The 25,162-nt window shown below is 44.7% G+C and overlaps 1 protein-coding gene across 4 annotated transcripts in view; it reads right to left on the bottom strand.

Moving 5' to 3' along the window:
* Positions 1-25,162, bottom strand: part of LOC141110281 (beta-1,3-galactosyltransferase 2-like) — a 163,119-nt gene that overhangs the window by 28,420 nt on the left and 109,537 nt on the right. For 3 of the 4 annotated variants that reach the window (XM_073601569.1, XM_073601570.1, XM_073601571.1), the window contains one exon: positions 2,279-3,450. In XM_073601569.1, the coding sequence (XP_073457670.1) occupies positions 2,279-3,345 (1,067 nt within the window). In that variant the 5' untranslated portion in view covers positions 3,346-3,450. Of the gene's footprint in view, positions 1-1,646; positions 3,451-25,162 lie in introns of those variants that run through there. The other variant, XM_073601572.1, reaches the window with a different exon arrangement.

Genomic DNA, 25,162 nt, shown 5'->3' with positions numbered 1-25,162 from the left:
CGACAGCGCAGAAAGTTGAAAATTGGCCTGGGCAGGAAGGTGAATAAGTGCCCCCCGGTATAATAAAATAAGAATAAAGTTGTTTGAAAAATGGTGCAATTGAAAATCATGGTAAACAAAAATATTTCAGAATGAATTAACCACTTCCTGGCCTCCGTACGTTTATAAACGTCCTCGGATGGGAAGGGTGATATCTGGGCTGCAGCAATGATCGAGATTTTGTTTTTTTAGGTCCGGCGATTCCCTACAAAGTAAAAGTAATCCTAGCGGCTGACGAGCCGCTTGATTGCCTTTTTTAGGCCTGCGGAAGGGGGTCCCACTCCCCTGCCGCCGCCGCCACCGCCTTTACTGGGGTCTCTCTCATGCAATCGGGGGGAGCCCAGTAAGGATGCGATTAGCGGCATCCGGCTCCGGGCACACGGTGAGAGGGAACGGGTGTTGTTCCTCCCACTGTGTCACGTCGGAAACCAGAAGCGATGAGGATTTCGCCACTCCCGGGTTTCCCGGTTAACGGCCAGGAAAGCAGCCGATCAGACCGATCTGTGTCTGATCGGCTGCATTGGTAGTCAGTAGAGAGATCTGGGGGTCTAACAGACCCCAGATTTCTCCATAAAGAGGACCTGTCCCGAGCCATGCTGTTACAACGGGATTTTGTTCTTCCCTTGTAATAGCAATAGAGTTAACATAAAACTAAAAAGTTAAAAAAGGTACAGTGTTAAAAAAAAAAAAAATTATAAAAAAGTAATAAAATTAAAACAAAATTTCTAAAGTGCCCCCCCCCCGTGGGCACGCGCACGTAGGTCCTGCGCGCATATGTAATTGGCCATCGCATCACCACATGTGAGGCATCGCCACGAATATCAGAGCGAGAGTGGCAGACTTCCTGTGTAACTCTAAGGGCCCTTTCACACTGGGGCGGGGGCAGGCGTCGGCGGTAAAGCGCCGCTATTGTAAGCGGCGCTTTACCGTCGGTATTCGGCCGCTAGCGGGGCGGTTTTACCCCCCGCTAGCGGCCGAAAAAGGGTTAAAAACCACCGCAAAGCGCCTCTGCAGAGGCGCTTTGCCGGCGGTATAGCCGCGCTGTCCCATTGATTTCAATGGGCAGGAGCGGTGAAGGAGCGATATACACTCCGCTCCTTCACCGCTCTGAAGATACTGCTGGCAGGACTTTTTTTCCCATCCTGCCAGCGCATCGCTCCAGTGTGAAAGCCCTCGGGGCTTTCACACTAGAGACAAAGCAGCAGCACTTTCGGGTCGGTTTGCAGGCACTATTATTCGCGCAATAGCGCCTGCATACCGCCCCAGTGTGAAAGGGCCCTGAACTGGTGACCTAACCTTGTAAAGGCTTTTAAAGCATTGCCCATGGAGATATTTTAGGTACCGTAATTTGGCGCCGTTCTATGGGCGGACGCAATTTTAAAGCGTGACATATTTGGTATCTGTATACTCGGCCCAACATCATCTTTTATATTTCACCAAACAGTCAGGCATTATGTTGTGTTTTTGTGCATTAAAATTCATTAAAGTGTATTTTTTCCCCCCCCCAAAAAAATTACATACATACAAAATATGTATAACGCCCACCATTTTATTCTCTAGGGCCTCTACTTAAAAAAAATATATATATAATGTTGGGGGGGGGGGTGTTCTAAGCAGTTTTCTAGTAAAAAATTTAATAAAAAATTTGACATATACGATAGGAATGTCGGAATTGGTGCAAACTGGAAGTCTTTAAAATAAGACCGCCCACCATTTTATTCTCTAGGGCCTTTACATATAGGAGAGGAATGTCAGAATTGGCGCAAACTGGAAGTGGTTAAAATAAGACTAACTAAGGCCTCTGCTTAAAAAAAAATATATATATATATATAAAATGTTGGGGGGGGGGGGGGGTTCTAAGTAGTTGTCCAGCAAAAAAAAAAAAAAATATGTGTTTTACCTATAGGAGGGAAATGTCAGAATTGACGCAGAATTGAAGTGGTTCAAAATAAGACCACCCACCATTTTATTCTCTAGGGCCTCTGCTTAAAAATGTATATATATATACACACACAATGTGTAAAGTAGTTTTCTAGAAAAAAAAAAAAAAAAAAATATATATATATATATATATATATATAATGTGTTTTTGACATATAAGAGGGGAATGTCAGAATTGGCGCAGACTGGAAGTGGTTAAAATAAGGCCGTCAAAGGCTATTGCTGGCTATCCAATGGTTTGTGCCCATTGGTTCAAACACATGTATGTTTATTTTGCTGTAACCTGTTCCAAAAATACCTGAGGTCCCCCGGACTGAAGAAATGAGAAGTTACAATCTGGTTGTATACACAGTCTGAGTAGATGACTCTCAAGGGACTGAAGTCGGAGTCCTTCGGTGGGGCCACTGGCAGAACCCCCAACTTTTCGAGACAAAGGCCCACAAAGGCGTCCTCAAGACGGATCCATCTAATATTTGGGGAGACTTGGACGATCTTACGTGCCAGGTCGCCAGAGAACACGTAGCCAGTCCCGGAGCAAAACAACGGATAACTCTCCTCCGGGTATTCTTCAGGGGGAACATACCACTTGCTATCCAGATTCCGAATAGGGCTTCCATTGGTCATCAAATATCCAGTAAAATAGTTCAGTCTTGGAGGCCCGTCTAGTTTCAGGATACGGTAGACTAAATGTTCGGTATTGACGAACATGTCGCTGTCCGTTTTCATGACGTATGAGGCGTTCGGGCAATATGTGGAAATCCAGTTTAACCCGTTGATGACCTTTGTGGTCAGGTTATAGTAGATGTCCAAATAATCATGTTGAATGATGTCATGGAACATCTGGCTTTCTTCAACAAGAGACCTTTGCCCATCGTCATTCCACCCCTGGTCCTTGCCTAAAAAAAACAGTCGTAATATCCTGACCCCAGGTAGGAAGTCCTCCTTTCCCCATGTCTGCCGGATGGCTTGCCGAGCTTCCTTCCGCCACCCTTCCACGGTAATGAGCAGAATAAGGAATGGATTGCTGTCTTTACATTTATCAGGCTCGTTGATGACGTAGCCATATGTATGAACTCTTTTCTGAGGGTCTTTGCTTGATTTTGGAGTCATTGAAGCATTTGTAATCAAATGATGAACAGAGGGGGTGTGATTATTTGCCGGTGACGTGTTGGTTTGAACCCTGCCAGACAGAATGGCCAGGGCATTCTGCATTTGTATGGTGGACATCGCCAGTTTCCCAGGGAGCCACCTTACATTACTGAAGATAAGCACCATCAATGTAAAGAGGAGCAAGGCCAGAAACAAGAGGCGGGTGATCCTCCACTTGGTACAGGAAAAGCATATGAGCCGTATCAAGGAAAACATGATGGATTATTCACAGGGACATCACATTTTAAAGCATTTTGAGCTTAATATTGGTTTGCGTTTTGCTGCAGGTGTCCGTGCATCTTCCCTTCTTGGAGCAATGTTCTAAGAAAGAAATCAAACGAGAGGAAAAATGTGAAACCAAAGTAAAAATCGTATGTAAAACACCTACCACCCCATCAATACCAGACATAGTCATGACTGAACCTCCAAGAATTTGGCACCTCCTTTCCATCCCAAAATGCCCATACTGCTGGCCCATGGGGCCCGCACAGCCCCTTCTGCCGCTCCACTTGGGCTGCACAGTGGCGGCTGGTGGTCAAAATTTGGGGGGGGGGGCAAGCAGACCTGGCCCCCTCACTCACGCCCCCCCCCCCCATGGGCGATCTACTGGCACTACACACTACATACACTGGCACTACACCCCCCCCCCCCCCCGGCCCCGATCCTCTCACATTAGTGCCACCACCCCACCCCCCCCACGTTTAAAATCAATTTTATTGAAAGTAATAATACACTGCCTTGAAAATGTATTCATACCCCACATTTTGTCATGTTACAACCAAAAACGTAAATGTATTTTATTGGGATTTTATGTGATAGACCAACACAAAGTGTCACATAATTGTGAAGTGGAAGGAAAATGATAAATGATACAAATAAATATGTGAAAAGTTTTGGGGGGGGCATTTGTATTCAGCCCCCTTTGCTCTGATACCCCTAACTAAAATCTAGTGGAACCAATTGCCTTCAGAAGTCACCTAATTAGTAAATAGAGTCCACCTGTGTGTCATGTAATCTCAGTATAAATACAGCTGTTCTGTGAAGCCCTCAGAGGTTTGTTAGAGAGCCTTAGTGAAAAAAAAAAAAGCATCATGAAGGCCAAGGAACACACCAGACAGGTCAGGGATAAAGTTGTGGAGAAGTATAAAGCAGGGTTAGGTTATAAAAAAAAAAAAAAAAAAAAAGAGGGAGATGCGTACGTGACGCATCAGAGCTAGGGGAGGGGCCTGTCTGTGGCGCTGGTGAGAGCGGACGGAGGCGCCCGGATGGACCGATCGGGGTGAGAGACCGCAGAGCACCCGATCCATGAAACCCCCGCACGGGCTGAAGTGATCGGTGGTTCCGGTCTTAGCCCCGGTCTTAGCAGGCGAAATCAGGGAGAATAAAAAGCGGCAGATGGCCGACCAAGGTAACGGAGGAGCTGCAGTTATCGCCTGCAGAGACCCGCTGCGGGTGACCGGAGGCTACCTGTGTACGCCACCACCTCCCCCTCCTCGCCCTCCTCGCCCAACACTTGTCTTTCTTCTTACTGGGTCTTTTTAACCCAAACCGGTCAGACAGGAGGAGAAAAAGGCAGCAGCTGACCCAGGAGGGTAAGATTGAAAAATCTCAGCAAGAGGAACCCCCCCCCCCCAATTATGAACTAATCCTTTAAAATAGTAACGTATTAATAGATGATTCTGCCTTGAGATTCTTCAAGGGAACCTGAAGTTACAACGTTACAAGCAGTCTGAACTGAGTGATAAATGGCCTGGAGAGGGGAAAAGTCTGAGATGCACACTTGCCTTGGAAGAAGGTTGGAAGTTTTATGATCCATTTTGAAGCTATTATGTGTTTTTGAGGCCCTGATAAAATCTGGACTAACGTGACTGAATCCTTTCTGTCCTTGGATTGGTTCCGCCCAGGCAGCTGAGAAATAGAGTCAAATTGTGAGCAATGAAAAGACACGGAACTGAGTACTCTTGTAAATACTTAGCTGCTGGCTGCTCCCCCCCCCTTTTTTTTTTTGTTCCTCGGTCAAGGTCTCTGATAGTGCTATTGCTTAACCGCTTCCCGCTCGGCCTATAGCAGATGGACGGCCGGGCGGTGGTTCAGTTATCCTGACCGGGCGTCATATGACGTTCAGCAGGATAACAGCCGCCGCGCGCCTGTGGGGGGCGCGCATCGCGGCGATCGGTGGAGCGGTGTGTCAGTCTGACACAGCGCTCCACCGATCTCGGTAAAGAGCCTCCGGCGGAGGCTCTTTACCACGTGATCAACCGTGTCCAATCATGGCTGATCACGATGTCAATAGGAAAAGCCGTTGATCGGCTTTTCCTCACTCGCGTCCGACAGACGCGAGTAGAGGAGAGCCGAACGGCGGCTCTCCTGACAGGGGGGGTCTGCGCTGATTGTTTATCAGCGCAGCCCCCCCCCCCTCGGTCGCCCATACTAGACCACCAGGGGAGCCGCCAGAACCACCAGGGAAGGGGGCAACATGTGGATGGCCAGGTATGTACCCCATGGCCATCCACATGTGCAAATTATGCTCAATCTGTGCCAATCAGTGCCCACAAATGGGCACTGACTGGCACCATTATATATCAGTGATGCCCAGCAATGCCACCCATCAGTGTCATCAGTGCCACCAATCAGTGTCCATTGGTGGCACCTGTCAGTGCCCATCAGTGCCCACCTATCAGTGCCCATCCGTGACACCTATCAGTGCCACCCATAAGTACCCATCAGTGCCACCCATAAGTACCCATCAGTGCCACCTATGAGTGCCCATCAGTGCCACATACCAGTGCCACCTATCAGCGCCCATCAGTGCCACCTATCAGTGCCCATTAGTGCCGCCTATCAGTGCCCATCATTAGTGTCCGTCAGTGCCACCTCATCAGTGCCACCTCATTGGCGCCACCTCATCGGGGCCCATCAGTGCCGCCTTATCAGTGCCCGTCACTGAAGAAGAAAACGTACTTATTTACAAAAATTTTTAACAGAAACAATGAAAAACTTGTTTTTTTTCAAAATGTTATGTATTTTTTTTATAAAAACCACAGAGGTGATCAAATACCACCAAAAGAAAGTTCTATTTATGGGAACAAAATGATAAAAAATTAGTTTGGGTACAGTGTAGCATGACTGCGCAATTGTCATTCAAATTTCAACAGCGCTGAAAGCTGAAAATTGGCCTGAGCAGGAAGGTGTCTAAGTGCCTGGTATTGAAGTGGTTAAACACATTATAAAGTCAGTTTCACCCCGTCAGCAGAAACAATTTGGGTACTGTGTGGATATAACCCTATAGTGTTTATTGACCTCAGCTATGTGGGGGAGTGAAGAGGCCCTTTCGCTCCTTTCTTCACTTCTTCCCCCTCTCTGCCTCCATTGGAGGGTAAAACTTCTTAGATATATAGAAAATACAGATTAGGAAAGGGAGGCAGAAAATTGTATACAGAGATCATGGGAGGGAGGTCACAAAAAAACAACAGTTTCAAAGACCCCAAAAGAAAGTCTGAATACAAGTACGATTCAGAAATATCTTAAGGACGCAAGTCTAAAAAGCCCGGGCCTAGAAAAGAACCAACCGGGGGGGCTAAAGAAAAGAAGAAAGAACAGGTGAAACACAGAGGGGACCAAGGAGAAAAATCTAGGGAAGAGTTGGATTTGGAGGGAGATCTTGGCTCCAGCAGAGTGGAAGATCATATGAACATGGCCTCAATTCTAACGGATACGGAAATGCTTCAAATGTTTGCCAAATTAGAAAACTCGATTAAAACAGAGATTTCAAATGTAAGGACGGATATGGGGCAATTACTAAAGAGAGTTGAGGAAGCGGAGGAACTCACAGGAAAACAAGCCCAAGAAATAAATGATCTAAAATGACGAATGTTTAAAATGCAAACCAGACACCGAGACATATTATACAAGCTGGAAGATCAAGAAAACCAAAGTTGCCGCCAAAACCTTAGAATTAGAGCTTTGCCGGAACAGCAAGGAGAAGACTTGATGATTAAAATGAATAAAAAAAAAAAAAAATTAAACCCATTGCTCTGGACAGGAGGCCAGAAGAGGACTTAAAGATTGACCGCGTGCACAGGATCAGGAAGCCTCTTGGACTGCGAGAGGAAATTCCCAGGGACGTTATTAGCAAATTTCACCTTTATGAAGATAAAGCTAAGATTTGGAGCAAACTCAGAGGAGCCCGCCAAGTGCAATATGAGGACGCAGAACTACAGATATTTTCTGACTTATCAGCAGGAACTCTGGCCCGGAGACGTCAACTTAATCCCCCTTTTAGAACAACTTAGGACAGCCAATATAAAATATAGTTGGGGATTCCCAGCATCATTAATTGTGCAGAGAGATGGAAGAACAGTCAGATTAAAGTTCCTGGAGGACCTACAAGATTTTTGTAAAAATTTAGATATTCCTGTCCATCATTCCCCAGATAGAAGGGTATAAAGGAAGGTTACAGATGGATTTTGACTAATTAACAGTAATGGGAATATTATGAGATATTAAGTTTTGGGGAGGATGAGGAGGGGAGGGAGAAGGGGGGAGGCTTAAGGATTTATAATGGTCAGGGATGGGGTTGATGGTCCAATGGGGGATCCGGGTTGCCTGCGTCTGCCCCCTCCTGCCACCCCTCCCCTCCCCCTTTTGGGTGGAGGGGGAGTGGCGAGGACACGAGAGGCTGCAGGCGGAGTCACACCCTACTAAAGGAAGTACGTTGGATGGGTTAGCCACGGAATCTCATCCTCGAACATGTGGCCTTATTTAGGCCTGTGGGAGGTAAGGGTGAGAAGGGGAGGAGGGTGGTGGGGTGGTGGGTTGGAGGGGGGGGGCGGGATGGGTGGGTGGGAGAAGGTTAAGCTTGCAAAGGCAAATGCGGAATTCTGTTAGTAGAAGAAAGGCTATGGTAAGGAAAAGAAGTCTCTTATTAGATCAAAACAAATGACAGAGGTAAATTTCCTGTCCTACAATGTTAGGGGCCGGAACTCCCCTACCAAGAGACATAAAGTATTAAAAGAACTTCATCGTTACCGAGCAGGTGTGGTATTCTTACAGGAGACCCATCTAGATCTAGAGACTAATACTAAATTATACTCTAGAAATCTACCGACCTGGTTCTACAGTGATTCCCCTACAAAGAGGGCCAAAGGGGTCGCAATAGGCTTTGCGAAGGCTTGTAAATTCTCTGTGATAGATAGAATGACAGACCCAGAGGGACGATTTCTTTTCCTGAAGGGCAACATAGGAAATAAAATGTTTACTTTGGCAAATGTATATTGTCCCAATAAAAATCTGATTGGTTTCCTAAATCAAGTATTAGATAGGCTGATGAAGTTTAGGACGGGGGGAGGTTGTATTGGCGGGGGACTTCAACTTCTGTCTGAACCCATCTTTGGACAGTACGTCCCGGGCACAGCGGACGAGTAAAGTTTTATTAAAAATGATTCGGCGCAAGCTGCACCAATGTCAAATTTTTGACGTGTGGAGAGTGCAGCACGCAAAAACGCAGGACTATACCTCCTTCTCCCCTGTGCATGGACATACTCAAGACTTGACTACATGATGGTAGACCGTAGCTTGTTAGACCTGGTAAGGGAGACGAACATAGAAATTACTACACTGTCTGATCACGCCCCGATTTCAATGAGGATCCCGGGGATCCAAAGACAACCATTTACATGGAGATTAAATGAAAACCTATTAAAAGATGATGAAGTAGCTGGAATAATACAGGAAGAAATACATTTTTTTTTACAGGATTAATGATAATGGGGAGACATCGAGTGCCACTCTCTGGGAGGCCCACAAACCCTATATTAGGGAGGGTCCTTTTGTCAATCGGTGCAAGAAAAAAAAAAAAAGAGAGAGACTAAAAAAAAAGGGAAAACCTCATTGAAGAAATACATAAACTTGAACAAAAACATAAACAACATAATGGACAGGACCAGGAATGCTTTCATCAACTGATAATCAAGAGAGAGGAACTTAAAGACAGTATTGAACAGGACACTAGAAGATCCTTTAATGTATTAGCGAGAGATGAGTATCTCTGGGGAAATAAGTCCAAGTAAGCATTTAGCCAGGCTGTTGAGAAAGAAAAGAGAAGTGAACTTCATTGAAAAAATCCAAAATAAAAAGGGGGGATTAGTCTATACATCTAAGGGTCTATACATCTAATAGTGGAAGAATTTAGGAAGTACTATGAAGCCCTTTATGCAGTAAGACAGAAAGAACAACTAAGACAAGTACATGAAGGGAAGATAGAAGAATTTCTGGATAAAGCAGGATTACCCAATCTGACTGAAAGCGATAGAGTAGACTTGGACAGACCTATCTCAGAGGAGGAAATATATATATAAAAGAAATAATAAATATATAATGCACTAAAAGACTCTGCCCCGGGAAAAAGCCCGGGTCCAGATGGGTTTACTATATACTATCTTAAAAAATTCAAAGATTTCTTAGTCCCGAAGTTGTGTCAGTACTGGAATGGCCTAGGTATTAACTGGGATATGGGAGGGGAAGCATTGTCGGCATCATTAACGCTGATTTTAAAAGAGGGTAAGAACAGTACGCTCTGCTCCAGTTATAGGCCTATTGCCTTACTGAATGCGGACACTAAGTTGTATGCTAAGGTATTAGCAAGGAGGCTGAAAGAAAAAAATGACTACTCTGGTCCATGCGGACCAGGTGGGGTTTATTCCTAGTAGAGAGGGGAGGGACAACAGAGTTCGGTCATTGCTCCTCATGGAATCTATAATTTCCAATGGGTCCCCAGGACTATTCCTGTCGGTGGATGCTGAAAAAAGCATTCGACAGGGTAGACTGGGGACTCATGATAAAAACACTGGAAAAATTTGGAATAGGACCACGGTGGATCAAATGGACAAGTGTGTTATATAATCATCCATCGGCGACTGCTAAAGTAAACGGGGTCACGTCTTTACCATTTACTAGACATGTGCACACTGAAATATTTCGTTTCGGAATTTCTTAGTTACTCCCGAAATCCGTTTTTATACATTTTGTTTTTCGTTAAAAATTGCATTCGTCCGAAAATCCAAATTAATTAAGGTCGAATCTGTCATTGAAGGCTGATGGTGTCTGTCGAATGTTCAAAGAAGAGTCGACGGAGCAGCTAAACTGTACGTGTACATTTCCGGTCGAATTTTCCACCTACAAGCTAGCTGTAGTAGAATTCTAATGTTGTATGACTAGTAATAATTATATTTATTAATTATTTTACTAGTCAACCAACATTAGAATTTTTCTATAGCCTATGGGCGGATGCATTTGGCCCGGAAATGTATGATTGCAGCGTCGTACAGTTTAGCTGCTCCGTCGAATCTTCTTAGAACTTTCGACAGACACCATCAGCCAAAGATTCGACGTTTGTTAGTTCTAGCTATTTTACTGCTCCTCCTCTTTGGTTACAATCGGCCAATAACATTCATCATCATCATTATTTTTATTTTACTTCCGCCACCCAATTCCAGCAGCGATCTTTTCTCTCTATGTCGAATCTTTTCTCTCTATGTCGAATCCTTTCTCTCTATGTCGGATCTTTTCTCTCTAGGTAGAATAATCTTGGACTAATAGAGTTAAGGTTAGGCACATTCGACCACAGGTTCGATGGACACAGATATATAACAGATGCGTGCAAGCGCTCAGGACAGGAATAGAGGGTGCACTATTGAAAATAATAAATGTGAATTCGATCAATAAACCAAAAACAAATAAGGACAAGACGACTGCAGGATGATATAATCAATAGTTCATGGCAACAGTATAGCTGCAACTGCAGAACAGTCTCATTAATAGTCCATAGCTACAGCCAATGAATGGCAGTAAACTCATATCAAAGGGATAAGAACAAGATAAAACAAGGCTAAAATGTCTCTAACTAAAATGTCTATAATCTGTAACCAGCGCTGAGGGCAAGCTTTCCAAGTGAGCAGAGTCAGCTCTCCAATAACCATGAAAGAGAAAAGAGAAAAAAAGCGCCTCTGAGTGCAGGTACTTATTACTGACAACAACAGGTTATCCACACTTACAGCAAGGTAAGGAGAAGACCGGCTACAAAACGGGAAACGGCTTCAGTGACAATCCCAGCGTCCATGGCGTGGATCCGTGATGAGCGGGGAAGATGGTCTCGATCCCCCACGGGAGGAAGCGGACAGGCCGCTGCACTAGATGAAAGTCCCGTAATCCAAGGCGAGGGCGTGTGACGTCACCGAAGTGAAGAGAACCACAACGCGTTTCTGAGCTTGCGCAAAGTTCCCACTGGACATGCGCGCTCCTTTATCACACACTTGATAAGTCCAGTGGGAACTTCGCGCATGCTCAGAAACGCGTTGTGGTTCTCTTCACTTCGGTGACGTCACACGCCCTCGCCTTGGATTACGGGACTTTCATCTAGTGCAGCGGCCTGTCCGCTTCCTCCCGTGGGGGAATCGAGACCATCTTCACCGCTCATCACGGATCCACGCCATGGACGCTGGGATTGTCAATGGAGCCGTTTCCCGTTTTGTAGCCGGTCTTCTCCTTACCTTGCTGTAAGTGTGGATAACCTGTTGTTGTCAGTAATAAATACCTGCACTCAGAGGCGGTTCGATAGACACAGGTTGTTATTGTCAGCGTCATGTCGAATCTCCTATCTATATCGAACTGTTGTCGCAACGAAAACGAAAATAAAGCATTTGGAGGAAATTCGGAAGAAAAATGTATTCGGACGAAAACGAATGCACATGTCTACCATTTACTATGGTAAATGGAACTAGACAAGGGTGCCCGTTGTCGCCTCTCTTGTTCGTACTGACCCTGGAACCACTGTTGGCCTATGTCCGAAATAACCCGGATTTTAGTGGGATAAAGATAGGAACTGAGGAGCACAAGCTTGGGGGGGCCTTTGGAGATGACGTGCTCTATTACTAATCCAAGGATAAGGATTCCAAATTTGCTAGAGACTTTAAAAAAATATGGTGAGATCTCAAATTTTAAAATCAATCTCAGCAAATCTGAAATCTTAAATGTAAATCTATCCAAACAGGATGAAGATAAACACAGTAAGGAATTCCAATTCCCATGGAGAAAGGACATGAAATATCTAGGAGTTAATCTGACTAATTCCCTGAGGAAAATATATTTAAGAAATTTTACCCCTCTATTAGATGAAATCAAGAAGGAAATTAAAAAAATTTCAACATGTCCTATCTCTTGGATCGGGCGTGTTAATGCAGTAAAAATGGTGTCAGCACCAAAAATTCTGTATGAGTTCCAGATGCTTCCAATTCCTCTCCCACAGTCCTATTTAACCGCTTCAGCCCCGGAAGAATTCACCCCCTTCCTGACCTGAGCACTTTTTGCGATTCGGCACTGCGTCTCTTTGCGCGGTCGTGCGACGTGGCTCCTAAACAAAATTGACGTCCTTTTTTTTCCCCACAAATAGAGCTTTCTTTTGGTGGTATTTGATCACCTCTGCGGTTTTTATTTTTTGCGCTATAAACAAAAAAATAGCGACAATTTTGAAAAAAACGCATTATTTTTTACTTTTTGCTATAATAAATATCCCCAAAAAATTATTAAAAAAACATTTTTTTTCCTCAGTTTAGGCCGATACGTATTCTTCTACATATTTTTGGTAAAAAAAAAAAAAAAATCGTAATAAGCGATTATTGATTGGTTTGCGCAAAAGGTATAGCGTTTACAAAATAGGGAATAGTTTTATGGCATTTTTATTAATATCTTTTTTTTTTTTTTTTACTAGTAATGGTGGCGATCAGCGATTTTTTTTTCTTTATTGTGACCGCAACATTATGGCGGACACGTCGGACATTTTTGACACATTTTTGGGACCATTGTCATTCATACAGCAATCAGTGCTATAAAAATGCACTGATTCCTGTGTAAATGACACTGGCAGTGAAGGAGTTAACCACTAGGGGGCGGGGAGGGGTTAAGTCAGTACTAGGGAGTGATTTCTAACTGTAGGGGGGATGGGCTAGCTGTGGCACTTCACTGATCTCTGCTCCCGATGACAGGGAGCAGAGATCAGTGACACTGTCACTAGGCATAACGGGGAAATGCTTGTTTACATCAGCATCTCCCCGTTTGTCCTCTCCGTGAGGCGATCGCGGGTATTCCCGCGGCGATCGAGTTCGCGAGACCCGCGACCCGACTCACGGAGCTCCCGACCGGCGCGCACGCAGTGGCACGGCGGGGAATTCAAATGGGACTTACAGGTACGCCCATTTGCCCAGCCGTGCCATTCTGCCGTCGTACATCGGCGTGCGCCGGTCGGGAAGTGGTTAAGAGCTTTAAGAAGTATAATAGCGAACTTGGGCGTTTGCTTCCCACAGTGCCATTATTTTATTCAGTGATCACTTTTTTATCTTGTAAGGTTTTTTATCCAATAAAACCCCTTTACTTTTTGACCTATGCCATGTGGAGCCCCTTTTTTTCTTTTTTCTCCATGATTTCATCTACGATTCGATTGCCTCTGACCTCTTGAACCCACCTAGAGCTGGAGAGTGTGGTAGTGGGGGGACAGTCGCCATCTGTGACGATCTTGGCTATCGGTGACCGCGACCCAAGGGACATATCCTGTCCATCCAAGATCGGGACCGAAGGGATAATCTGCTGGATTTCACGGGAGGCTACCTCCACAGGCTCTGTCAGACGTACTGCCATATGGCAGATATGTCCCACAACATCTGGTAAGAGTGTCCAACCTTAGATGTTTATGACGCATTACCTGTGGTAACAAAATAGAATAAAGAAAATCTGCTGCCCCAACCCAAAACATCAAGCAGCCAACACCACCAATTAGACTAAGGGTCGGTTCACACATGGGCAACACGACTTTACCGCGACTTTGTACCGCGACTTCAACGCGGCTTCAGCGCGACTTTAGTGCGACTTTAGCGCGACTTCAGCGCGACTTCGGCAAATTACGAGGCGACTTGAAGTCGCCTCCATGACAGGCGACTTTGCCTGTGGCCAATCACCTCTCTGGGAGGGAGGGGGGGAGGGAGGGGTTTTCTCTGCAAAGTCGCTTGACTTTACAGAGAGATCCGACTTGCAGGCGACTTACATTGAGTTGAATGGGTACAAGTCGCCTACAAGTCGGATAGAAGTAGTACAGGAACCTTTTCTGAAGTCGGAGCGACTTCAGTAGTGTCAATTAAGACGCTCCCATTGCCTACCATGTTAATCTAAATACAAAGCGACTTGGGGCGACTTGGGGCGACTTGAGGGCGTACAAGTCGGATCCCAAGTCGCCCCAGTGTGAACCGACCCTAAGTGTATGAGTAAATGTGAAAAAGAAAAAGTGTAGCGCTGTATTGTGTTAATAAAACATCAATGTGAACATTCTGTATAAAACACCCGTGTATATGTCTGTACTGGGTCCTGCTGATCCCGCAGAAAATCACTAGATGGAATAATCATACCATATGTACAGAAATCTAGTGGTGTAAAAAATCATTTGTAACAACATGCTGTATAGTGAACAATAATGTGAACTGTGTGTACACATGCAAATGATCCCAAATCCTCAAATCAAAACAAACATGTATAGTATAAATTGGGGTGGGAATAAATAGTAAGTCTCTGGGGTATTGAACAATTCATTCAATCGAACAGAAATATCCTGGAGCATGGATGTGAATCTCACAGTGGTATCTATTCGTGTCCCCAGTAGACTCTTCAAATACTCAGCAAGGCAGAAAGTAATATAAAATGCCCTTACCGGATGTGGTGGACTCACAGGCCGTTGGCGGTGAGTCGTATAGGCTTACACCGTTAGTACGGTAGGGTTACAGCTGTCCTTGATCCATAGTGAAGGGTCCTAGATGGGTCCCCTATCCTGAGCGGTACCACGGATTCTTCCTCCAACGATCGTTTGATCTCATTCAAGTGAGACAGAGGGAGAAGGAGAAAAAAGGCTCCACATAGTATAAAATCCGGATAACCAGGAAGTTTTATTACATTAATTAAAAAATTCCAATAAAAAATCGGGTTAAAACAAAGTTCATATGAACGAAAGTGGTGAGTTTAGCGCAGTAATCAGATGGCTATGGTAGCCATGGTAGACGCTACCATAGCCATCTGATTACTGCGCTAAACTCACCACTTTCGTTCATATGAACTTTGTTTTAACCTGATTTTTTGTTGGAATTTTTTAATTAATGCAATAAAACTTCCTGGTTATCCGGATTTTATACTATGTGGAGCCTTTTTTCTCCTTCTCCCTCTGTCTCACTTGAATGAGATCAAACGATCGTTGGAGGAAGAATCCGTGGTACCGCTCAGGATAGGGGACCCATCTAGGACCCTTCACTATGGATCAAGGACAGCTGTAACCCTACCGTACTAACGGTGTAAGCCTATACGACTCACCGCCAACGGCCTGTGAGTCCACCACATCCGGTAAGGGCATTTTATATTACTTTCTGCCTTGCTGAGTATTTGAAGAGTCTACTGGGGACACGAATAGATACCACTGTGAGATTCACATCCATGCTCCAGGATATTTCTGTTCGATTGAATGAATTGTTCAATACCCCAGAGACTTACTATTTATTCCCACCCCAATTTATACTATACATGTTTGTTTTGATTTGAGGATTTGGGATCATTTGCATGTGTACACACAGTTCACATTATTGTTCACTATACAGCATGTTGTTACAAATGATTTTTTACACCACTAGATTTCTGTACATATGGTATGATTATTCCATCTAGTGATTTTCTGCGGGATCAGCAGGACCCAGTACAGACATATACACGGGTGTTTTATACAGAATGTTCACATTGATGTTTTATTAACACAATACAGCGCTACACTTTTTCTTTTTCACATTACCTGTGGTTGCCGTGCAGTTCAGGTTCAAGTCAACATCCTGTGTCTAAGCACTCCCACTGTCTGAGAAGACTGCTTTTATCTTTATTCATGGACTCTGGTTACAGAGTTTAGCATATGACATTATAGACATTTATACTTACTTCAGTAGTCTTTGTGGTGATTCACTTCATTACTAGTTACTATATTATATGTGTTGATTCACTTTATTGCCAGTTATTATATTACGCACAATTTCACATGTGTTAATTTTTGGCATTTATATGATTTTTGGTTATGGTTTAGCGCTGCACTTATTTTATATATAATAGCGAACTTAGTCTGGAGAGGCAAAAAAACGCGAATAGCATTCACAACACTGAGCAGGGGGAAAAAACAGGGGGAATTAGCGATTCCAGATTTCAATAAATACTACAATGCAGTGGCACTGTCACGGGTGATGGAATGGGCAAGGGAAGACTCAGATAAGAGATGCGTGAATACTGAAAATATCACGAGCAATACACAGTTAGGTCATATAATATGGAATCCTCCATCACACAGAATAACGAGCCCAAACACACTGGCGCTAACGCGTAATACACTAAAAATTTGGGACAAGATTCACGCACAAAACAGTTGGGATTATAACTCACCCTTGATATATTTGAAGGATAATGAATTTTTTGAACCGGGGATGAGGGAGGTGGGAGGGAATTTGGTAAAAAAAAGGGAACTTTTTCCGCAGAAGAGAGTTTAATAAGACTCGTGGCCACTCATTACAATTAGAAGAAAAGAGGATTAACCTTAAACTACGTAGAGGGTTCTTTACTGTAAGAGCGGCAAGGATGTGGAATTCCCTTCCACAGGCGGTGGTCTCAGCGGGGAGCATCGATAGTTTCAAGAAACTATTAGATAATCACCTGAATGACCGCAACATACAGGGATATACAATGTAATACTGACATATAATCACACACATAGGTTGGACTTGATGGACTTGTGTCTTTTTTCAACCTCACCTACTATGTAATACTATGTAACTATGTATATGTAACTATGGAATGCACAACTGAAAGATATTGTTAAGAAGGGTAAAATACCGTATATACTCAAGTATAAGCCGACCCGAATATAAGCAGAGGCACCTAATTTTACCTACAAAAAACTGGGAAAACGTATTGACTCGAGTATAAGCCTAGGGTGACAAATGCGCAGCTACTGTAAGTGGAAAAGAGGGTCAACAATGCCCATTTGCAGCTTCACTGTGCCCATTTGCATGCCTCTAGGGTTCCTAGATGCCCCCTAGCTGCAGCCAAAATTTGGGGTCTCTGGACCCAAAGGGTCCCCCGAAATGACATTGCTGCAGATGAACACAGTTGACCGAATTTGGGGCCCCGTATCTCGGGGCCACTTAGTGCTAGGCACCCCAAATTTGGTGTGCAAACCCAGTGGAACTAGCACTACAACATTTTCAAAGCTGGGGTTCCTAGCACCAAGTGGCCCCGAGATACGGGGCCCCAAATTTGGTTCAGAAAATGTCAAGCACTTCTGCAGCAGAGAATGACATTTTTCGAACCGACTTTGGGGCCCCGTATCTCAGGGCCACTTGGTGCTAGGAACCTCAGCTTAGGACTAGTTCCACTGGGTTTGCACACCAAATTTGGGGTTCCTAGCACCAAGTGGCCGCGAGATACGGGGCCCCAAAGTCGGTTAGGAAAATGTCATTTTTTTGCTGCAGAAAAGTGCTTGACTCGAGTATAAGCCGAGGGGGGGGCACTTTCAGCACAAAAACATGTGCTGAAAAACTCGGCTTATACTCGAGTATATACGGTAATCACTTATCAGGATTTAAGAACTGACACTGATTTAATGACGATTGATGCATGGCGGTACATCCAGCTCACTCAATTTGTTGAAAAACTTCCTAAGCCAGTTAGAGGCGAGGAAGATTATAGGCCGTTGGAACTACTATGTCTGAGAGAAAATTCAAAAAACAATATTTTGCGACTTTATAAAGATGCATGGAGAGGAGTGGGATGTTCTTCTCTACATTAAGAAACGGAAAAATGAATTAGGATTACACTGTAACAACCACACTTTAGTAAAAATTTAGAAATCGATACATTGTGTCTCAGTGGATTCTAAGATGATTGAGATAAACTATAAATGCTTAGCGAGGAGGTACGCGACACCAGACAAGACAAGTAAATTCCAACCGGACCAGTCAGGGGACTGTTGGAGAGGATGTAAGGCTCCAGGAACAATGGCCCACATATGGTGGGATTGCCCCATAATTAAGGAATATTGGAAAGAAATTATACAGTTAATAAAAGAAATTACTAATAAAGAGATCCCGGAAGACCCGTGGGCATGTTTGTTCCATGGGTCAGCCGAATCCTTTAAACAATATAAAACATCTATTGCCCTGATTTTGTTGAATGCAGTTTTAAGCCAGATACCGAGGAAATGGCAGGAAAAGGAAGGGACCCAAAATTCGGGAGTGGATTTTTTTTTGTGTGAATGAAATATACAACATAGAGAGTTTGGACGATAGGGGAGTAGAACTAGAAGAAGAACGGGGACGTAAGGATAAATGGAAAACGTGGCAAGCTTTTTAAAAAAAAGTGGAGATACGTCAAGGAGATTAAGTGCAAAGGTGAGAAGACTAGGAATTAGAAGAAAAAAAACCTTAGCCTACCTTAAAAGTTGCAAGAGAGGAAAGGGAGGGGGACGGGTGGGTTAGTTTTAAGAGGGGGATAAGAATGGGTAGATATATTGTTTCGCTTTTATTTCTGTTGCTCTGGATGTCTGATTATTTTGTATGTAAAAAATTAAAATAAAGATTAAAAAAAAAAAAAAATCTCCCAAGCTTTGAACATCTCACGGAGCTCTGTTCAATCCATCATCGGAGAATGGAAAGAGTATGGCACAACTGCAAACCTACCAAGACATGGCCGTCCACCTAAACTGACCGGCCGGGCAAGGAGAGCATTCATCAGAGAAGAGCCAAGAGGTCCATGGTAACTCTGGAGGAGCTGCAGAGATCCACAGCTCAGGTGGGAGAATCTGTCCACAGGACAACTATTAGTCGTGTTCTCCACAAATCTGCCCTTTATGGAAGAGTGACAAGAAGAAAGACATTGGTGAAAGAAAGTCATAAGAAGTCCTGTTTGTAGTTTGTGAGAAGCCATGTGGAGGACACAGCAAACATGTGGAAGAAGGTGCTCTGGTCAGATGAGACCAAAATTCAACTTTTTGGCCTAAAAGCAAAACACTATGTGTGGGGGAAAACTAACACTGCACATCCCCCTGAACACACCATCCCCACTGTGAAACATGGTGGTGGCAGCTTCATGTGGTGGGGATGCTTTTCTTCAGCAGGGACAGGGAAGCTGGTCAGAGTTGATGGGAAGATGGATGGAGCCAAATACAGGACAATCTTAGAAGAAAACCTGTTAGAGTCTACAAAAGACTTGAGACTGGGGCGGAGGTTCACCTTCCAGCAGGACAACGACCCGAAACATCCAGCCAGAGCTACAATGGAATGGTTTACATCAAAGTATATTCATGTGTTAGAATGGCCCAGTCACAGTCCAGACCTAAATCACATTGAGAATCTGTGGAAAGACTTGAAAATTGCTGTTCACAGACGCTCTCCATCCAATCTGACAGAACTTGAGATATTTTGCAAAGAAGAATGGGCAAAAATATCCTCTCTAGATGTTCAAAGCTGGTAGAGACATCCCCAAAAAGACTTGCAGCTGTAATTGCAGAGAAAGGGGGTTCTACAAAGTATTGACTCCGGGGGGCGCCATAAAAATGCCCCCCACACTTTTCACATTTATTTGTATCATTTATCATTTTCCTTCCACTTCACAATTATGTGCCACTTTGTGTTGTGTTGTGTTGTCCCAATAAAATACATTTACGTTTTTGGTTGTAACATAACAAAATGTGGGAAATTTCAAGGGGTATGAATACTTTTTCAAGGCACTGTAAATATATGTTTAATTCTTTAAACTATTTCTACTTTAATTCTTGAGAGTAGGTGTGTACATGGGGGCAGGCTGGTAGGTGCATTATGTTGCCCAGGGGCCCATGATGCAATTAGGACGGCTCTGCCGCTGTGCGCAGCTCCTCTTTATAAAAGTCAGTATATATTGGCTCTTGGTACAACTTCCTCTACGGAAGAGACATCGCCTCTGTAGTTATGTAGTTCTGTGATTATGTTCACTATTAGCCTCTGGCTAATAACTGTTCAATGGCGCCTGGAGGTTTTGGCACTGGTACAAATTGCCATGGCAGTATCAGCCTGATCGGCCCAAATATTTAGATGACACTCTGACCTTGGGGGGGGGGGTCACCTAGGTCAAGGAGGGTTAAATAAGAGGCGGGTTTGGATCAGGTTTAGGGGTTAGCTTTGAGGGCTTATTCACACTTGCCGCAGTGGCGGAACTACCAGGGTAGCAAAGGTTGCAGACCCTGGTGTTCCGCCACCGTGGGGGACTTCAAAACGGCAGTAAGGGGGCCCTTTGCAGAAAATGTGAAAGGGTCCCACTGCGGGATCATTAGAAAGGGCCGCACGGCAGGAGTAAAGGGACCTGAAGGTTCTAGGTACACCTCTGACTTGCGGCCAGAGGGGTAGCACACTTTTCAGAGGCTGCCGCAAGTGTACACAAGCCCTTGAAGCTAGCGCTCTAACCTTAGCAATATGTTTTAACCCTAAAAAGCCTGCACCACTGCGTAGCAACTGCATGCTGGTTCGGTGGTGGTACTGCCTGCCAAATGCCACATGGGGTATCATTTTTTCATTTCATGTGTACAACCATATCCATCCGCCATTGAAGATTAAAGCGGAGTTCCACCCAAAAATGGAACTTCCGCTTTTCGGAATCCTTCCCCCCTCCGGTGTCACATTTGGCACCTTTTGGGGGGGAGCAGATACCTGTCTAATCCAGGTATTTTCTCCTACTTCCGGGCATAGATAGCCGCAGTATCCGCGGATATCTACGCCATGTGCGGCCCCTCCTCTGTTCCCCCCCACTGTCTTCTGGGAAACACACAGTCCCAGAAAACAGCAGGGACCAGTGGGATTGCGCAGCGTGACGCAGTAGGGAACCAGGCTGTGAAGCCGCAAGGCTTCACTTCCTGATTCCCTTACTGAAGATGGCGGCGCCTCCACCTGAGAGCCGAGGGACAGATCGGCTTCGGGTGAGGACATTGCGGGCACTCTGGGACAGGTAAGTGTCCATATTTTAAAAGTCAGCAGCTGCAGTATTTGTAGCTGCTGACTTAAAAAAAAAAAAAAATCGGCAGAACTCCGCTTTAAGGCTCGTGGTCCAGCGGAGGTAAAACTTCAGATTATCAGCCTATTTTTCCCAACCCCCCCGCGTGAACGAGCCCAAAGGGCTGAATGTATGCAATGACAAGGGGTAGTGTGGTGTGCTAAAGGGTACAATGATGCCAGCTGTTGGTGGTGTCTATTGTTGTTGGGGGGTATTATGTTGCTGGTAGGAATCTACTGTTGGGTGGGGGGGTCTATTGTTGTTGGGTGCTGGAGGGTCTATTAATGCTGGCTGCTGTGGAATCTATTGCTGATGAAGGGGTCTATTGTTGTTGGGGGGTCTTATGTTGCTGGTGGTCAATTGTTGCTGGGAGGGATCTACTATTGAGGAGGGGTCATGAGATGGAGGTGGTAGGACTGGAGGAGGATGACATGAGATGGAGGTGGTAGGACTGGAGGAGAATGACATGAGATGGAGGAGGTGGGACTGGAGGAGGAGGACATGGGATGGTGGAGGAGGTGGGACTGGAGGAGGAGGACATGAGATGGAGGAGGTGGGACTGTAGGAGGAGGACATGAGATGATGGAGGAGGTGGGACTGGAGGAGGAGGACATGAGATGATGGAGGAGGTGGGACTGGAGTAGGAGGACATGAGATGATGAAAGAGGTGGGACTGGAGTAGAAGGACATGAGATGGAGGAGGTGGGACTGGAGGAAGAGGACATGAGATGGAGGAGGTGGGACTGGAGGAGGAGGACATGAGATGGTGGAGGAGGTGTGACTGGAGAAGGACTTGAGATGGAGGAGGTGGGACTGGAGGAGGAGGACATGAGATGATGGAGGAGGTGGTACTGGAGGAGGAGGACATGAGATGGAGGTGGTGGGACTGGAGGAGGAGGACATGACAAGGAAGAGGTGGGCCTGGAGGAGGAGGACATGAGATGATGGAGGAGGTGGGACTGGGAAAGGAGGACATGGGATGGAGGAGATTGGGACTGGAGAAGGACACTCTTTTCTCTAAAAGAGGTTATACTGGACGGTGGGTAAGGGTTGGAACCAAGGGACGATGTTTGGAGGTGGGTAAGGGGTTGGAACCAGGGACGGTGTTTGGAGGAGGGTAGAGGGTGGAGACAAGGGGTGGCTTGGGAGAGGGGAGTTCCTGCACCTATTCTCTGAAAAAAAAAGCCCTAGTGACAACACTCTGTGCCTGACTCCCAATTTGGCTCCCGTGTTGCCACTCTGAGCAAGTAAGTAATAGCGCCAGGTTACAGATGGTCCTCTCGCTTGGTGGTTTATCATAAAACTTTATTGGGGTGATAGAGGTTACAGTAGAGCTAATGTTTTTTGAGGGAACAGCCACGAGGATACATGTTGGCTGTACTATAACCTCTGTCACATCAATAAAGTTTTATGATATATACTAAAAGCAGCACAATTGTCATTTCGCCATATGACAAGCTTTCATATGATTATAAGCACATGAGAAAATATAGATGACAGATGGTGATTGATAAAAAGTCCAAAAGACGCAGGACGTGGTCCTAATGCTGGATAATACTTGTGCACCCCACACCAAGATCCTCCAAAACGTGCGTCACACTCCCCTTAGGGGTTCTCACTCACCAGATGTAAGCATAATATCAGCCTTTAATATGCCAAGAGAGACGCCATCCACATCTTAAGTTGGATCAGGACTGCCAATCACCTCTACAGGTACAGCTGCAGAAAGATCTTCAAACTCCTTGGAATGTTCCTCTTTTATATAGATTTGTGATGCATATGCTTCCCTTTTTGGACTTTTATAGACTAGGTAGGTGGCAGCAGGGCAGGAGCTTCATACGTTGCAAAATACGTTTATGGCTTTTTAATTGTAGTATATAATTTATAAAATTGGTGGAGCTGCTGTCACATGTTCTCTGAGGTTCTGTGCTGGGACCAATCCTATTTAATTTGTTCATAAACGATCTGGAGGATGGGATAAACAGTTCAATCTCTGTATTTGTGGACGGTACTAAGCTAAGCAGGGCAATAACTTCTCCACAGGATGTGGAAACCTTGCAAGAAGATCTGAACAAATTAATGGGGTGGGCAACTACATGGCAAATGAGGTTCAATGTAGAAAAATGTAAAATAATACATTTGGGTGGCAAAAATCTGAATGCAATCTATAGACTGGGGGGAGAACCTCTGGGGGGATCTAGGATGGAAAAGGACCTGGGGGTCCTAGTAGATGATAGGCTCAGCAATGGCATGCAATGCCAAGCTGCTGCTAACAAAGCAAACAGAATATTGACATTAAAAAGGGGATCAACTCCAGAGATAAAACGATAATTCTCCCGCTCTACAAGACTCTGGTCCGGCCGCACCTGGAGTATGCTGTCCAGTTCTGGGCACCAGTCCTCAGGAAGGATGTACTGGAAATGGAGCGACTACAAAGAAGGGCTACAAAGCTAATAAAGGGTCTGGAGGATATTAGTTATGAGGAAAGGTTGCGAGCACTGAACTTATTCTCTCTGGAGAAGAGACGCTTGAGAGGGGATATGATTTCAATCTACAAATACCGGACTGGTGACCCCACAATAGGGAGAAAACTTTTTAGTGGAAGGGAGTTTAACAAGACTCGTGGCCACTTAAAATGAGAAGAAAGGAGGTTGAACCATAAACTACGTAGAGGGGTCTTTACTGTAAGAGCGGCAAGGATGTGGAATTCCCTTCCACAGGCGGTGGTCTCGGCGGGGGGCATCGATAGTTTCAAGAAACTATTAGATAAGAACCTGAACGACCGCAACATACAGGGATATACAATGTAATACTGACATATAATCACACACATAGGTTGAACTTGATGGACTTGTGTCTTTTTTTGACCTCACCTACTATGTAACGATGAAGTGGCATCTTGGATTTGGTACAGGCCCAGGCTGGAGGTCTTCATCTGCCATTGATTTGGATTCGTTTTGTCTGACTGTCCCCAAGACCCCCGTGTACATGAAAGCGTTTCTGAGGAATTCATCCCATCTCACCAGATCAATAGATCACAAGCCTATATGACCCACAGACTGCAAAGTTGAGGGTCCATAATTCCTGAGCTCAACAGCCATATTTTCTGCCAATGGCTCCCGCTACTGCCTCTGTGTCCTGTGAGGAGAGGAGTGCGGACTAGTGATGGGCACAGCGCTGGATCAAGATAAGTCTCAGGTCCCTATACCACTGGATGCAATATGATCAGCTTTAAAGCATGACAGAACACTGAGTGAGGCCTGCAACCTCAGAGAACATGTGACAGCAGCTCCAGCAATTGTATAAATGATATACGACAATTAAAAAGCCATTAAAAAAAAGCCATAAACGTATTTCGCAACGTATGTAGTTCCTGCCCTGCTGCCACCTACCTGATCTATAAAAATCCAAAAAGGAAGCATATGCATCACAAATCTATATAAAAGAGGAACATTCCGAGGAGTTTGAGGAACGTTCTGCAGCTGTACCTGCGGAGGTGATTGGCGGTTCCGATCCAACTTAACCACTTAAGGACCAGCCTCGTTTTGAGATTTGGGTGTTTAAAACAGTTTTTTTTGCTAGAAAATTACTTAGAACCCCCAAACATGTTTTTTTTTTCTTCTAACACCCTAGAGAATAAAATGGCGGTCATTGCAATACATTTTTTTGCACCGTATTCGCACAGCGGTCTTACAAGCGCACTTTTTTTTGAAAAAATTCACTTTTTTGAAAAAAAAAAAAAATAAGACAACACTAAAAAGTTAGACCAATTTTTTGTTTTATGTTGTGAAAGATAATGTTACGCCAAGTAAATTGATACCCAACATGTCACGCTTCAAAATTGCGCCAGCTCGTGGAATGGCGTCAAACTTTTACCCTTAGAAATCTCTATAGGCGACGTTTA

Source organism: Aquarana catesbeiana, linkage group LG10, assembly GCF_042186555.1.
Source record: "Aquarana catesbeiana isolate 2022-GZ linkage group LG10, ASM4218655v1, whole genome shotgun sequence".
In the NCBI taxonomy this organism is placed as follows: domain Eukaryota; kingdom Metazoa; phylum Chordata; class Amphibia; order Anura; family Ranidae; genus Aquarana; species Aquarana catesbeiana.
This window is presented reverse-complemented; position numbering and strand designations above follow the sequence as displayed.